The 17,922-nt window shown below is 35.4% G+C and overlaps 1 protein-coding gene across 1 annotated transcript in view; it reads left to right on the forward strand.

Annotated features, from left to right (window-relative positions):
- MDGA2 (MAM domain containing glycosylphosphatidylinositol anchor 2) overlaps positions 1-17,922 on the forward strand; it is an 811,206-nt gene that overhangs the window by 336,004 nt on the left and 457,280 nt on the right. The window contains exon 3 of the mRNA XM_077761231.1: positions 6,525-6,664. Coding sequence (XP_077617357.1) covers positions 6,525-6,664 — 140 coding nt within the window. The remainder of the gene's footprint in view (positions 1-6,524; positions 6,665-17,922) is intronic.

Here is a 17,922-nt window from a genome sequence, read left to right on the forward strand (position 1 = left end):
GAGATTAGGTAGTTGGTACATATGTGGTACAGAAGTTGGCAAAGTTAAACTTGTAAAAGAGTAAACAGAGGAAAAAAAGAAAAGAAAAGGCAGGATTTCAGGGAAGTCAAGCGTAAAAGAATGATGAAGAATAGCAGAAAATAGTATAGCATTGCATAAAGTTGGTTATATTGGAAACACAAACATTATGGTTTGTTTCTTATAATGTAAATACTTAGTCTTTGCAATCTTGAGATGATGGTATGATATTGTTAAAGGATTCCACTTCATACTTACCATTCTTTTTTATCATGGGTCTACCTGAGCAGTAGTTTTAGTTTCTGTCCCCAGCTTGGTCTGACCTACCATGACTTTTCTCTCTCCATCGTCTTACCTCATTCACCTTTTGACCCCACTATGCTAACACCGCATCTCACTCAAAATTAACCGATGCCATCCTAGCTGTCATGGGCAATGACCTTTTGTCTGTGATCCTCCTGACAACCCTATTGTAAGTGACAGTTTTGGACAGTTCTTCATGCTTCAGCATCTCTCTTTATGTAACTTTAAAAGCACCACATTTTCTTTGTTTTCCTTCTAGTTCTCTGCCTTCTCTTAATTTTTTACTTTGCATTCTCTGTTTTCAAGGTTTCATCTATTCTTTTTGTCAACCACTCACTTCTCTAGATGTTCTAAATCTTGATGTCCAGCAATGACTTTTCAGCTGATGGTCAGCTCACCATTAGCATCTAAAACTGAGTTCTTTACCTCATCTGTGAAATCTTCCTCTTCCCTTCTTCCATATGTTTGTGATATCAGAATATGTAATATAATGCGCCTAAGAAAAAAGATACTACGCAAAGGGTTGTAAACAAGAGGGATAAATATGGACTCTGCCTAAAGACATAATACTTAATTTAAATGTTGAATTGGAAGATCATTGTGAAAAAGGAGGGAGGAGAAGATTCACCTTCTATCTTAAACTAGTCACTTGGGTGGGAAAGAGAGAAATTAAGAAAGGAAGATGCCCTTTTTAAGAATAGTATTTAAATGTGCTATATTGGAGATTGTGCGAATTAAGCACAAGAGGCCAATTATTGGTAGTGTCAATTGGCTAAACGTGAGATATTAAACAAAACTGAGAAGTGTTTTATGGAAGCATGTGATCACTTAAATAAAAAATGGACAATGGAAAAAAATTGATTATTTTTATGTTTGCTTTAAAAGCAAAACTATATGCCTGATAAGTAACAACGTCAACTGTATTATCTCTAGCCATGTGAGAGCAGTTGGTGTGAAATGTTCTATCTTTCTGTCTCTGTGTCTCTGTCTCTTGACAGAATGTGTGAGGAATCCTGGTGCTGGGTGGTTCCCTAATGTCTTTACTGGGGCTTCTAGTAGGGGGCCAGTGAGCATCCCTCTCCACATTGCCTGTCCCAGGAGATTTGCTGTCTTGACCTGGTGTTAAAGAGTATCAAGACTATATTGGTAACTGGATTTCCAAAGGGAGTAGTTGGATCAGGGATTTGAGGGATTTACCAAAGTACAAAGCTCTTATTTGGTGTTCTTAGATGAGACAAAACCCCTAATACCAAAACTATTTGCTGGTTAATAATGGTGTGTCCTTCAGGAACAGTACCTGCTCCTGGGAAACTTCTCTTTTGAAAATGCTTTGCAGCTAACTCCTTTCTCTCATAAAGTGCTTCCCTCCATGATTTGGGCTCAGAATACCTGATCTCAAATCTTTTCTACCTATGAATAATGTAGAGTCTGTAGTGATGAAAAGAGCATTTTATGTATGTATGTATGAATGTATGAATGTATGTATGTAAAGTAAGGTCTAGGCCCAACATGGGGCTCAAACTCAGGATCCTGAGGTCAATACTTATATTTTCTACTGACTGAGCCAGCTAGGTCAAGAGAACCTTTTCTCTTTAAACAGTCATCTCTCAGCTAGTTAACTAAAGTGTAATCTTCAGTGCCATCTTACCCCACCTTCAGTGCATCTTCATCTCCTGTCTAACAAAACCTTTGAAGTAGGTCTCTGCCCTCATTTCCATTCCCGGGACTATATAGTGTCTCTGCTGTGTCTGGAGACATAATGGCAAGTTGAGAGAGTGGTGCCAGTGCCAGCATTTAGAGTAAGTTATAAACTGCATGGGCCACATTTTAATGTAGTTATTTCCTAAACACTGCAAGCAGTCTCTTGCAGGCATGTCTTTGAATGCATTGCTTTCTCTTTCTGGAGTGTCCTTCCCCTTTGTTCCCACCACATGGTTCCAGACCTAGGTTACATGTCATTGCCACATGTCAGAAACCTCCAGGCAGATTTAGGCATTTTCTGGGTTGTGTCTTAAAATGCTTTTCACTTTCTTCTGCTAGATACCACCCTTCTTCCCTCCCATCTTCCCTCCCTTCCTTCCTTGTTAATTGGACAGACCCTATAGGCTGTAAGCCGCTAAAAGTTATACCTCACAGCATTAATTTTTATATCCCCTGAACATAGCCTCCTGCCTTATCTATAGCAGATATTTAACAAATACATGCTTGAAGTCTGTATATGAGAATGAAAGCCTTAAAAGGCTCCTGGATGTTGCCATTGGAGAATAATTTATTTGTGTCCTTTCTCCAACAGCATACAGAGAGAATTTGGTTTAACTTTCAAAAGTATACTGTAACAAGATAAAAGAATGTCTCTCTTTTGCCCCTTTAGGCTGATCTTTTGAACCCAAAGCCAATTTACTCAAATTAAGGGAGTTGATGTGATTAGTGTTAGGAAAGATTTTATGTAATGGGATTTGGTTTACTTCAAACAAATGTGGATGAATATGAGTCTCAGGCAATATTTTAACATTTTAATTTGTTGCTGACTCTACAGGGCAAAGGGGATCATAACCCTTAGTCCAATTTCAGGATGATGAAATGAGGCTTTTTTCAACAAGGCAGAGGATAAAAGATGACGTCCTTCAGTTAGAGGAATGCAAATTGCATTTATATTTAGAGTAAGTAAATTCAGTGCCATAAGAGCTGGTATTTTGCTCACATAGGATGTTGGTGTCATTATAGTGATATTTGCTAAAACATAAATTATGAATGAATTATTAAATTAAAATAAGTGATTAAATATAAACCTCCTCTGCATTCTGGATCATGTGATATGGAGCAGATGCCCAAAATCGTGCTCATCCTGGCAATGATATACTGAATGTAAAATTAGAGTGTTAAGAAAAAGGAAAATCACTGGGCAGTACATAACTCCTGAAGAAAAGATAAGATAGTCATTGCTAAATAATGCAAGATGGTATCAGGGACATTGATCTAAATATTTGTGTGGGAATCCTAGATGGAAGAATATAGTGAGCAAAGCCTCTTGTATCACGTATAGCAGTTGATCAATAAATACATGCTTGAAAATCTGTATATGAGATCAAAGGCTTAAAATCTCAGTGCTCTTTACCTTCCCCCTGGGGGTCTGATGTTACTGAGAAGTAGGATTTTGGATTAGATAGTCAGTATGAGGACCTTTACAGAACTCCTAGAGGCATTAGAACTCTGTGAAATGTCATGCTGAGACCTCATGGGTCCTTAGTCAGGAAGAGGACATGATGAAAATAGAAACTTTCAGCATATTATTTTGACAGTTGTGAGATTTCGTGGGTTTGTCAGGGACTGGAGGCAGGATGATGAATTGGGACAATGTTGCTTCGGTTGTTTGCAGCAAATCTAGTGTTTATGTTGTTGGTCTGCTTGCAGTGGTCTACTTCATGAACACTTAATCTTTTTCTTCCCCCTAGTCTAGTGGAAGTCTAGTGTAGGAGTTATTTAGAGCCCTAATTTAACGATGTCAGACATAGTTTTAATAGCATGAAGTAGTGAAAAGAACAAAGGACCAGTGGTTCTGGTCTCATTTAGGCCACAAGTAGCTGCAGGCCTGTGAGCAGGTCACTTGATGTCCTCAATTTTGGAAATAAGAGCATTGACCTGGATGAGCTAAGACCTTCTCAGTTGAGCAGAAGAGTTGGTGGAAGCTTCCAGATTACTCACTTTATCACTGAGCAACTAAAAGTATTCAGCACATCTTTTAATGCATACTAGGAAAAAAAAAAGCTTCCATTCCTAAACTTTGGGAGAATATTCCACCTTACCATAAGATAGTCAGTAGGTTCATGATGAATACAATATATAGACATTATCTTTTCTAAGAATGTGTTAAAATATAGAAGAAAATAGAAAATTAACGCTTGTACATGAACACTGTGTGCTTACTGTATCATTTTAATGTTTTAAATAAGGCTACTTATTTGCATAATGATGCTTGGAAAGATATAGCTTGAAAGAACGATGCTAGTCATTGATTTGAAACTAAAACAAAAATAACATGTAAATGAATCTGGAAAAATTGTCACATTACTCTATAATTAGATGTATTAGTAAATGTGCGCTATCACTTATAAAGTTATATTTGGCATAGAATAATATTTCAAAGCAATACATCTGTATTTCTATTTATATTTTGTCATCAGTTTGTTAACCTCTATATTATGTACACATTTTGTATGGTGGGTGCTTAAAAATAAGTAGCTCTCTGGTATTATTTATATGAATTGAAGTTTAAGTTTGATCCTTGTTATAATGACATGTAGGAAAAATGTTGTGTGCAATGTATCAGAACACCCAGGAAAACACTGCAGATAAGGATTTCTAATGTCATAAAACTGAACAAATTATTACAGTGTCTAGACAGAGTCCAAAGACATGGTAAATTTTTTTGATAAATTGGTTTTATAGATCAAACAAAACATTTGATTTATTTGAACATCATTTAATTTAACCAGTGAAATAATGCATAGCATGAAGTTTAGTTACTTGAAAATATTAAAAGGAATAGGATGTTGTATCCCTTGGAGTATTTTCCTTGAGTCAAAAAGTACTACAAGACTTAGAAAATTATTAGCAGATTCCCGACGTTTTCTGCATCCATAACAGATCTCTGGCCATACCTCTGAAATCTGCATTTTAAACGGGTTTCTTGGGAGTTGTTTTTGTGCACAGTGAATGTAAGAATTACTTTTCTACATTCTCTTCTTATCCTATGCCTGGAAATCTTTACATGTCATTTGATGCTGAGTATTGGAAAATGAGATCCTGAAATTGAAAGTTGAAGAAGAGGACTCTGCTTGGAAATCTGGAAAAAACTTGAAATACCCAATGATTTTATTATCCAGTTTTCTATCAGTTTCTGTTTGAAATTGAGAAGGATAATAAAATATGTTCTTTTCAATTGTTAATGATATATACATTAGTTTATATAAAACAAAATATTAGATATTGGAAACCTTTTCTTTTGTATTACTTTCAGAGCACAGATTTTTCCAGAAGAAATTTTCCCATAACCTGGATTTATATTCATTTTATTTCCTCCATAGAATTACCAAGTTCAACCAAATTCTACAACATTCATGATCCTTTTAATGTTAAATAAAGAATCCCAAGTATGCTTTCATTAATTTTTAAGCAACCATAGCCCCTACTGACAATACTGATGTTTAGGTTGAGACTGCTGTGGGAAATTCTTGAGATTACTATCCTTTACCTGTAGAGATAGCCTTTCCACTTGCCTTTAATTAAAATAACCCTTTCTCCTCTGTTCCCAAATGCATTTATTACAAATAAATATCCTGAATTCACAAATGAGGATGATCTCCAATTTGAAGCTAGTAATGAGAGTTGTCTCCTTGGTGACAGGAAATGTATCTTATTATCTGTTTGTTATGACTGAATGAGTTTTTGCATAGTGTGGGTTTCCATTGATAAGTAAGTCAATGAATGTTAGTCAAGTTTTATTGCCTTGTGTGGTATTGAAAAAGGAGAAAATTATACTTAGGAATTTGGATAGCTTCATGAGAACTAAGTCTCTTGAATCAGAATTTTATACTTGGGCATCAATGATTTATTGCCTTCTTCAGTGACTTAATTCAGTGATCATCTTTTGCTCATATCAACACAGGAGTCTATAAATATTGAAAACCAAGTTGATGTTCACTTCCTGACAACCAACTCTTCTCATTCATTAGCACTCTATTTGCACTAAAAGGCTTATAAAATTAGTAGAAAAATGCCAGTGTTTTTCATTTAAATTCCTTTTTCCTTTCTAATGGTCTCTTGAGTTTGCACTTCCTAGATTTTGGACAGCATCCTTTACTATATTAAATTTTGGGTTTCAGAAAAAGAAGTACTTCTCACATTTTAGCAGTCAAATTTTATCATGTAGTCTTGTAATGATGATTATTTCCTAAGTCATGAGTTTTCTCCCACTATCCTGTTCCCTTTTGCCTTTTTCAGAACATATTGGTGACCGTTAGAAAAGTTTAAAGGTTTCTGTTCAGTAATATCTTTAATTCCATGGGGTTGCTCAAAGTGTTAAGACTGATGGATCTGACTGTGGTAAAGCCTAATAAGAATTGCTCTTAAAACCAAGATGACTCACGGGAGGACACTTTACTTATTTTTTATGTGTCTTGTCTCTCTTCTTCCTGACTCGACAGCTCCCCCAACGGTTCGTATTGTGCATTCAGGCTTGGCCTGTAACATTGAGGAGGAGCGCTACTCTGAAAGGGTCTATACTATTCGGGAAGGAGAAACCCTAGAACTGACCTGCCTGGTCACAGGACATCCACGTCCACAGGTGAGTCCCGAACCGTGACATTGAGGAAAACTCTCATTGACCTTTCTTGGAAGTCAGAAACGTATATATTTCAGGAGATTTAGCTAAAAAAAAAAAAAATTGTGTGTGGGTGTGGGTGCGTGTGGGTGTGCATGTGGATATGTGTGAGTGTGTGTGTGTGTGCCTGTNATCGAAGTCACTGTGTGTGAAGCAGGACAAGGGTGGTGATTACTGAATATTCACACTTGAAGTGCTCACTTGGATAAGATGAAGAAAGACTTTTTTTGTTTTGGTATTGTGAGAAATTTGGAAGACACTTTTAAGGAAGCTGTTAAAAAGACAACCACAAAAATATCTCAGTAAGATAACAATTCATATGGCAATGAGTTTATTTTAGAATGTGGAGCATGATTTCATGATGACATAATTGCAGCTGAGGAAGCATTTGTTCTGAAGAATGTGGTGTACGAGGTCACATGCACTTTCCTTACTCCTCATCATTATATTCATAGAAAACTTTGCAAAACAAATGTTTGCAGGTGTATGCATTCAGGCTTTCAGAGTCATCTGCTTCAGCTTTCATAAGCTGCTTTAATAGCAGGAACAGAAATCAAGACTTTCAAAGAGCCCTAAAATTGTAAATAATGAGCAAAGCAAAAGTTTGTAGGACTGAAAGAAAGGGTTAGGCAGAAGGCAATATTGTTAGACTGTGTATTCATGATGTACACATTTAATTCAGATACAATACCGAATATTCAGGATGTTTTAGTCCATAATTCTTATTGTCCTATATTTAACATGACTGGTTCAAAACCTACACTGGCAATCAGTACAGACACTGTGATGGAAGAGAGATCTCATTTGGTAGCAAAGTTGCATATTTCAAGTATTAGTCTTACAGGAAAAAAAATCCAGCGAACACCACTACCTAGGAGAAAGTACCGGGCAGTGTGGAGACTGTATGAACCCATCATTTTAACCTTTTCTTTTGCTCCTACCAACCGTAACTCCTAATACACAGAGTTGTTTGACCTTACCATAGTGACCTGAAGAATAAATAAAAATAAGCCAATGAACTTCACAGAATGAAGCAATAGATGGATAAATAAGACCATGACTAAAACTAAAATGGTAAATATAAAACAAGGCTACGCTGTTGGTAAAATGAAAAACAGTAATTTAGAAAATATTATCTTAAACATAACTGTTATTAAATTTTAAAAATATTAAACATTAAAATTCACAGTGGCTTATAATACTTGCTTTTAACTGAAAATTGATCAAAGAATGAAATTATGTTACTAAAATTGAGTTTACAAAATTTGACCTATTGTAATTAGACTTCATGAAAAACAATGATTTCAAAACTAAACATATAAGGACAAAAATGATAACTATTAAAATTTGATGTAGACAAACTGATGTCAGGCATTTTTATTTTAAAACTTATATAGAGACAATGGACCTCAATAAAAATAATTTTACTAAAATTTTAAAATGATAACATTAACTCAATATTATCTCAAAATTTAGTCTTTTTATAACTTGATTATAATTTTTGTATTCATATACATAGAACAATTCCAGAATCAAAAAGTTGGATCAAAGTATGAGTGTCCAAATATAAAAGAGGCCACAAATTGCTAAATGAGAGGCAGTTTATGGCAGAGAAGATTCATTAATGCTTCCATTATTCCCACGCCGAACCCGCCAGATTTGGCACCTTCTAAACTATAGATTCTGCTTAAAAATGCAACTTTCTATCTTTTTAAAAAGTCTTCCCTGATGTCTACTCCTTCATATCTATCTTTCTGTTCCCTTAACTTAGTATTAGGAATTTATTTTCTCCATACATTTTGTCTGTAATGATTCACAGTCTGGAGGATAATCTCTGATTCTGTCAATTCCAAATTAAATTCTGTAACAAGGAAGTAGATTATTGCCTTATGTGTTTTTTCTAAGAAATTCCATTGCTGAAACCATTTTAGGGTATTCTGACCCTAGGAAAAAGTTTTCTCAGTATTGTTATTTCCTCATTCCTAGAAGTAATTCAGGCATTCTCAGGTGAATCAGTTTCAGTTTATATTGCCTGTTTGAAAAATTAACAGGCCTCTTCTTTGTCAACAAATTGTATAAGGAAAACTGACAGAACAGCTGGGCCTCGATGTCCTGGCCAAACGCTAAAGGGCATGCTGATAGCTGCTGGTCCTGAGGATGGTTTTTCTTGGCTGATGCCATGAAGCTGGAATGACTTTCTGGCTGTTTTGGCTCATCTGAATATGATAGGTTGGGAATACAGTGCAAGAGCGAGGCACTTTACCCTTCAGGAGACTCTTTAATCTTTTGCCTATTCCTGTGGCAAAGGAAGTCATAAAGGTCCCCATTTCCAAAAGTGTTCAAAGGCGGGAATTTTTTTTCTAGATTAAAAAAAAAATCTCTTAAAAATATATCATCTGCTAATGTATAATAGCTTGAGGGTATTTTTGTATGCAAGGGAAATAAATGAAGGAGAGGAAGGTGGGATGCAGTAGTTCATAGCATGGCATTGGGACCAGACTGCTTGGGTATGACCCAGGATCTACTGTGACTGCTCGTGACCATGGGAAAGCTCCTTGACCTCTCTGCTCTCTGTGCCTCAGGTGTTTTATCTGTATAAAAAGGATGATGGTAACCATCATACCTACATCATAGACTCCTTTTGAGAGTTAAATGGATATTGTAAATATATATGCACATATATATATATACACACACATACACATATATATGCACTTGGCATGTAAATAAGTATTATATTGATATATAATAAAACATGCTGGCATTTTACTTATTGTTTTTAATTAATTTATGCTTAGATTTTAAAGTCTAGATTTGAATATGTAAATATGAAAATAAGTAGATTTAAAAAATGGTTCTTAGCATTCCTATGGCCTATTTTAAATTAGATCCATTTAAATAAATTTCAATATTTTTGTGTTTTAATACTCTGTAGAGCCTTTATATTTTTTAATTGCCTTTTCTTAGCTTGCAAAGACTAGAACTATGTTCAGACTTCTTCAGTTAATGAGGGTGTATTATAAAGATATATGGAGAAGTAAGAAAGAAGGAAGAGGTTTAAGATTTGTTAGTAAATCTACCAACCTAATATTACCTCTCGATGTCCATAATTTCAAGATTCAGCTACCGTCTCTTTTTCTTTCTTCTTTTCTGTTTTCCTCCATCACTCCCTTTCTCTTTTCTTTTCTTCCTTCTTTCCTTCCTCTATTCTCTCTCAATATTATCACATCAATAACAAATGAATTCTGAATATAGCTCTCCTGTAAATGATTTAAACAATGAGATACTTAACAACATGATCCCTTCCACTGTCCCACTCACCTCCTAGAAGTTTATGTTAAATGGTTCGATGTATCATCTTGCAGTCTTTGTTTTGTGCATTCCCATAAATATGATTATATATGTTAATGTTTTATGTTCATTTTTAAATTAGATAATAAAAAGTATTATTCTGTGACTACAGTGTTTCACTTGGCTATATGTCCAAATCACCAACAATAGATACAGTCTAGTGGTTCCCGAGTTGTGATCCCTGGAGAGAACTTGTTAGAAAGGAAAGTTGTTGGGCTCATGACACCAGAAACTGTGTTGAGGTCAGTGATCTGTGTCGTCACCAGTGCCCTGGGTAATTCTGATGTACACTGAAATTTGAGAACCACTGACTTACATCATTATTTTCAGAGGCTAAATTGTACTGTGCTGGATGCACAAAATTCTGCTGTATAGATGCACTAGCTATATGGAATTGTTCCTATTTTGTTTAAACTTGAATTACTTATAGATTTTTATTATTGCAAATAATAACTTTGTGAACACTTCTGTTATGTGTATGTGTTTCTGCACATCTTGATTACATGTCTGCCAGCATTGTTGTAGGGTAGTTTCCTTCTTCAAAATGGCATTTAGTCACAGTTGAAAGTGACTTTAACCTAATTCCTTAGCGGATGTGAATCTTTAAAATTTTTCCTCATTTGATGTGAGGAAGTGAATTATATTCCAGCGAAGTTTAAATTTGCAATTTCTTTTTTTTTTTTTTTTTNTCTGTATCCCTTGGGTAAATTCCTAGCAGTGCTATTGCTGGGTCATACGGGAGTTCTATTGTTAGTTTCCTGAGGAACCTCCACACTGTTTTCCAGAGGGGCTGTACCAGTTTACATTCCCACCAACAGTGTAGGAGGGTGCCCGTTTCTCCACATCCTCGCCAGTGAAGAAATGGGCAGAAGATATGAACAGACACTTCTCTAAATTTGCAATTTCTTAATTACTAGTCAATTTGAACATTTTCCCACACATGTATCGATCATGTGTTCATCTCCTTTGTCTATTGATTGTTTTTATGTACCTTCTCTATTTTCTTATGGGTTAGCTGCTTGTCTTCCTATGGACCAGTGGGGACTTTCTATGTTCTATGAAAATAAATTCAGTATCTGAAAATTATGTTGCAGATTTTATCTACTAGGATATATTTGTCTTTTAATATTGTTTATGTTACCTTTACTTGGAGATTTTTGTTTTTAAAACATGAATCATTGTGGGGCGCCTGGGTGGCTTAGTCGGTTAAGCGTCCGACTTTCGCTTAGGTCATGATCTCACAGTTCGTGGGTTCGAGCCCCGCATTGGGCTCTGTGCTGACTGCCAGCTCAGAGCCTGGAGCCTGTTTCAGTCTGTGACTCCCTCTCTCTGACCCTCCCCTGCTCACGCTGTCTCTCTCTCTCTCTCCTAGAAATAAATAAAACATTAAAAAAAAAAAAACCATGAATCATTTTAATCTTTTCAATTTTGGCTTCTGAATTTCATACCTACTTTCATAAGTTCCATTTACTATCAATGTATCTTACATTGTATGCTTCTTTTCTAACAGCTTATTACATAACAGCTTATGTAGTTGCTAATGTTTTTAAAGATTTAATCATTAGAGAACATGTTGTCCATAGTACAAAATATTAGTCTCCTGTTTTTTCTCTTTTTTCTTCTTCCTTCCCTCTACCCTAATCCAGACAGGAGAGCCAGGATTCCAACTTACAGCTTCAAAATGGTCTTTTCTTCCCTTTTTACAAAAATGAGGTATAATTTACATATAACATTATATTAGGTTTATGTGTACAATGTAATGATTTGGTATTTGTAAACATTTAGAAATAATCACCACAGTTAACTCTAGTTAACATTTGTCACCATACATGGTTACATTTTTTTCCTTATAATGAGAAATAAGGTTTAACATTTTAAATCTTATATAATGTTTAACATTAAACATGAAAGCATGTTTAAAAGTTCTTAAAAATGCTGCTTTCATCATTAATGAAATTGAATTATTTTTTAACGTTTATTTATTTTTAGAGATAGAAAGTGCATGAGGAGGAAGAGAGGCAGAAAGAGAGGAGAAAGAGAGAATCCCAAGCAAGTTCTGTGCTGTCAGCAAGAGCCTGATGGTGGGCTAGATCTCACAAACTGTGAGATCACAACCTGAGCGAAAATCAAGAGTCAAATGCTTAACTGACTGAGCCATCCAGGTGCCCCAAAATTGCATTATTCTATTCTACCATGCTACATATCCCTTCCTGTACCATGCCATGCTATTTTAATTTCTATAGCTTTATATTATATTTCACTATAGAGGAAAGCAAGCCACTCCTTTGTTGTTGTGTTTCCATATTTCCTTGGTTGGCCTCAGACATTTTTTCTTCTCTTTGATATTGGAAATGAGCTTTTCATATCCCCCACCCAAATACATATTGGAACTTCAATTGCATTGCATATTTTTTCCTATGAGACCATAAAGTAGAAAGTATGGGAATTATAACTAGTATAATGTGAAGGTCTTTGAATTTATTTTAGTAACAAACCTGGCTATTTATATTTGGAAGGCTTTCCTTCTCTTTTCAAAAAGAAAACAAAACAAAAATGAAAATATGCACCAACCAAAAAAGTTCTACTTTTATATATTGGCTTTTTATATGTAGGATTTCATTTGCATATTATTTTTCATCACTATAATATTTTTGAAAGCCATTCCTTAAAATATAAGTATGTATATCCAAAGCACTAACCTAAAAATAATTAATATTGTTTACTAGTTTATTACAGCTCATCCTAGGCTTTGTTCACTTTTTAGATTAAAAAAAATACAGGTAAGGCCATTTTTCAATTTTAAAATGGGATCATATTCAGTCATTTGATTGCTACATAAATATATTCTCGACTTTCAAGACTATTATTGAGTTATTGATGTTTTTGTCCCGGTTAATTCTGTATGCAGATTTTAAAATGATAAATTTACCATAGTGAAATTCTTAGTAAGCCTTGGTAACAGGGTTTTCAGTTTGAAGCCATTAGTACTATCTGTGTGTTCTCCTTTGTAAATATTTTGTACATCATGATTCACGTTTCCATGTGTTTTTTTTCTGATTCAGTTAAATTTATTACAATAAAATTAATGCATGCACATGAAAAATAGGCATATTAGATTGCTGGATTTATGTCCAATTAAATAGGCAGAATTGGAATCTTATCTAATCAGAGATCACCAAATGTTGCATCTCTTCCTTCTCATGGTTTATAGAATTTCATATAATGTTCTTTTATCATCTGTGATAAATCTATCTAGAGTGGATCTGTCTGCTTTATCATTTAAGAGACTCTTCAACCAAAACAGCTAATATTTTTTCAGTGAATATTTGGAGAGGATGTAGGAAAGACTTTAGTATATTGTATTCAAAAATATTAATCACAAATTCCATACCAATAACTACCTTCACAGTCTGTCCTCCCACACACACATATGTACACCTATGTCTCTTCTCCTGGATATACTCCTTTAAGTTCCTATTTACATGGGTAAATGCACTTTCCACAGCTCATTTAGGAGGAGGCATTTACAGTCTTTCTGAGGGTTGATGTCATACCTTCAAATAGTTTTATTTCTATTGATTTTTATACAGAATGTGAAAAGTATTTTTCGGTTCAATACTTTCCTTCAAAACTGCTTATACTTTTTACTCCCAGTGTATCAGCATTAACCAAAGAGTTTTTAAAAAGGCATTTAATGATATCTCTATTTCATGAATAGTCCGTTTTGCTCCTTAGGAGATTTGAATGTGTTTACAGTTATTTCAAAGTTCCTCTTTTGTTTAATTCCATGGATGGTCTTTGTGCTTATAAGAAACATTGATTATCCATTCCAGACAATCGCTCAGACAGTGTTAGTTAATGTACTTAATAAAGGCTCAGTAAGGTGGGAATGTTAGCATAAGTTTATTATGAAGCTTTTTTTTAAGAGTTCCCAAGTGATACTCCTGTTACTGTGAGAAATGCACTGGTCAGATGGGCACTGGCATCTTTGAAAAGCTCAAGGGTGACTGTCCTTGGGAGACCAGGGTTGCAGTAGGGGATGGTGCTGTAGAAGTGGGATCTCTACAATCAGAAGGATGATAGGATTAAAAAATGGCAGAGTATGGGTGGTAACACTTTACCAACAGATTCAGTGTACTTATAAATAGTGCTATGGGCAGCAAGGTTGGGATAGCAAGCATGTCGACTTTATCTGTAGGGCTTTGTTGATGAATGGTAGATTTTAGTGTCTTTAGTGGTAATGTATAAGGGTAGCTGACTAGAGTGGTTCTTGACTCATAAACAGACAAACAGGTAAAAAGGTAAGGAGGAGGTTGACATTTTCCACTGTAGAAAAAAATCACAGTCATGCATTCAATTTCCAAATCTAAACTTGTTTACAGAGCCAGCACTCCTTGTTTGAAAAGGAAGCCAGATTTCTTTGAGGAAAGACTTACAAATATCACTACAAGCTTACACCAAAAATAGTATCTGAATCCTTTCCCAAAGGGATTTGTGGTCATTTGTCATAGTACTTTACCTTGAGGAAAGAAAAATGCCAAGACTTTTTGAGGGCTCTTCAAGATACAGAGATTGAGCTGACATAGAAATCAATGGATTTATAATATTGACATAGAATGGAGGCTTATGAAGCCTGATGATCAATAGAGTCCTGGCCCAGAGAAATGAGTTTATGGTCATCTCTCCAGACTCCTAAAAGCATAATTGGGAGGGACATACTTAGCAGCTGGCAGGATCCCCGTATTGATTACCTGACGGGTGGAGTGAGTCAGAGTCATTATGGTAGGAAAGTGGGAGTCCTGCAAAATTGTCCCTCCCAAACCACAATATTAAATCAGAAGTAGTACTGCATCCCAGAAGAATTTTCAGATATTAGGTGCTACAAAGTGGTGGCAGTAAAGGAGTGGTAGTCTTGATCATGTTCCAATTTATTTCACATATAAGCTGTCTAAAAAGCCAGGTGGATTATGGAAGATGAGGACAGACTGGTAAACAATTAAATCAACACTGCTGCTGTGCCACATGTCATGTCTCCATTGGAGCAAATTTGCCTGTATGCAGCTAGTCATCTGACAAATAGATGCTTTTCAGTTCTCACCAAGAAGACTTTATAAAGTTTGGGGGCGCCTGGGTGGCTTAGTCGGTTAAGCGTCCAACTTTGGCTTAGGTCATGATCTCGTGGTTCGTGGGTTCGAGCCCCGCATCGGGCTCTGTGCTGACTGCCAGCTCAGAGCCTGGAGCCTGTTTGAGAGTCTGTGACTCCCTCTCTCTCTGACCCTCCCCTGCTCACGCTGTCTCTCTCTCTCTCTCTCTCTCTCTCTCTCTCTCTGTCTCTCCTAGAAATAAATAATAAAACATTAAAAAAAAAAAAAAAGGAGTTTGCTTTTATGTGGGATGGACAGCAGTGCTTATGCACTACTCTGCCCTGAGTCAAGATTAACTCCCTCACTCTCTGTAACATTATAGTGCACAGAGAACTTGATTGTCTCAGTGATGTACAGAACATTATATTGGTGACATGTCATTTTGACCTTTTGAAAAGGAAGTAACAATTGCCTTGGATGCCATAGTAAGACACAATGTGGCAGAAGGTAAGAAATGAAGTATTCCAGATTTTATTGGTCTGTCAAAATGGTAAAGGTTTTTGGAGTCCAATGAGGGACACTAGGGCTATTCCATCTAAGGTTATAAAAACATTGTTGCTTGTCATGCCATACCACTAAGAAAGAAGCCCAGCCTATGGTAAGAATTTTTTGGATTTTAGAGCCTGCATATATTACACTTAGAAATATTACTCCAAGTTACGTTATTGGAAAGCCTTAAAACTTCTCAGTTTCAGAGTAAGAGAGGGCTCTGCAGCAAGTCCAGTTGTAGTGTAAACTATCTTGCTGCTCAGGCAATGCAGTCTAGAAGGTGTGCTGTTGGTTGATGATGCTGTGTGGATTTTGTTAGGTCCTAAGAAGAGGGTCACAGCCACAACTATAGAATCTGGAACAAGACTAAACTTTCTACAGCAGAGTACTAATTGCTCTTTGCAAAGCAGCTGGGAGTAGGTTCCAACTGATACATGTCCCTTGGTTAGGCAATTCTGTGACAAATTCTACTTGCCTCCCCAGAGGGTCCCAGTAGAATGGAGCCCCAGTTACTCTCAGCAATGACAGCACAATAACAGTGTGTTGTATGGGTTTTCCTTCTTCTCTTTGTCATATTCACAATCCCCTGTTTCCCCAGGTTTTATTACAAATATATACTATCTACTTGCAATCTCTCATCTCAGTCTTTTTCCCCCATGGCAGTTCTATAAGACAGTACCTACTTCCTGGACTCAAACCTAATGAGGAGTCCATTTACACAACTAACCCTAGATTCTTCTTCCTTGCTGATGACCTTAAGTTGCTTATTTGTGAGTCAGAATTACTATACTTCTACTTTCCTGAAGACTTGCAAAGGAAAGCCACAAATTATTAGTCAAGGTATGATGTTCCATCAAATTGCTTTTCTCTCTTAAGACTTTTATTAACATAAATAGCATGGATATCTACTGTACCTTCAAATTTATTCTAATATTTAAAAAATGTTTCTTTTATTTGAATTATTTCTAAGCATTGAACGTTTTAAAGTTCATGCACAAGGAATTTAATATGATGGAGACTGACTATAAATACAGACTAAGGATTTTTTTGGTTATGACAGCTTTACCGTTCATGACCAAAATTTGATCCTCAGAGAGGTCAGAAAATGGATCTAAAAAGAGTCAAAATTTTAGGTATACAGATCATATGGAAGTTTGAAAGTAGAAGTCTTCTTTTGAGATCTATATATTTTTAATGAAAAGTGTTATAAGTAGGAGTGATAATATCATAATCATTATTTTATTACAGCAGTTGACATACAGTATTTAAAATTATTAGGGCATTTCCAGGAGATAGAAGGAAATCAATACTTCCTATTAACAGGTAATTGAGAATCTATTGGCCGTGTTGTTCATGGTTAAAATGTATCATTTAAAAAGTGTTTATTTATTTTGAAAGCGAGGGAGAGAGAGAGAGAAAGAGAGTGAGCGAACATAAGCAGGGGAGAGGGAGAGGGAGAGAGAGAATCCTAAGTCAACTGTGCTTTGTCAGCATGGAGCCCCACATGGGGCTCGATCCCACCAACCATGAGATCAGGACCTGAGGCAAAATCAAGAGTTGGACACTCAGATGATTGAGCCATCCAGGTGCCCCTAAAATGTATCAAGATAAACAATTGCAGTTCTTTTAATACAGAAGTTCTGAATAATTGCATAGACATTGATGAATTGGATTCTGTATTTTTATTATTAGAATAATTCTTCTATTGAAATGTTTTCAGATATGTCTTACTTAACTGGGGCAATTTCCAAATGGTAGGTATCCCATAATAGTTTTTTCTCCTCAGATTTTAAAATCATTTTTTATAGTAGTTACTGAACTGTCAACAAATCTAAATTCAGTAACCTTAACATAGTCTGAAGTGCATTTTTCATGGTGGAATGACAATTGAATTAATTGATCTAGTTTTGAGTCTGTATTACATATATGCTGTAATTTTGTATATATGTATAGACTATATGTATACATGTATATATACACATATCTACTATATATATGTATGTACATATATATACAGATAAAGATAATTCCACAAGTAGGAGTCATTTGGGCACATTTAACATGTTGTAAATGATCATTTATAGTTATATCCACCCCTACTATTTGCAAAAGGCAACATGAAAACAAATATAATAGTTGTCTACTTGTGATCCTACTGAGTGAAATTTATTCTCTGCACTTATGGCTAGGACATCAAAGATACCAATCAAGTGAATTGGATTTACTTAAAATTTTAAA

This window comes from Crocuta crocuta, unplaced genomic scaffold, assembly GCF_008692635.1.
Source record: "Crocuta crocuta isolate KB4526 unplaced genomic scaffold, BGI_CrCroc_1.0 scaffold163, whole genome shotgun sequence".
Classification (NCBI taxonomy): Eukaryota; Metazoa; Chordata; class Mammalia; order Carnivora; family Hyaenidae; genus Crocuta; species Crocuta crocuta.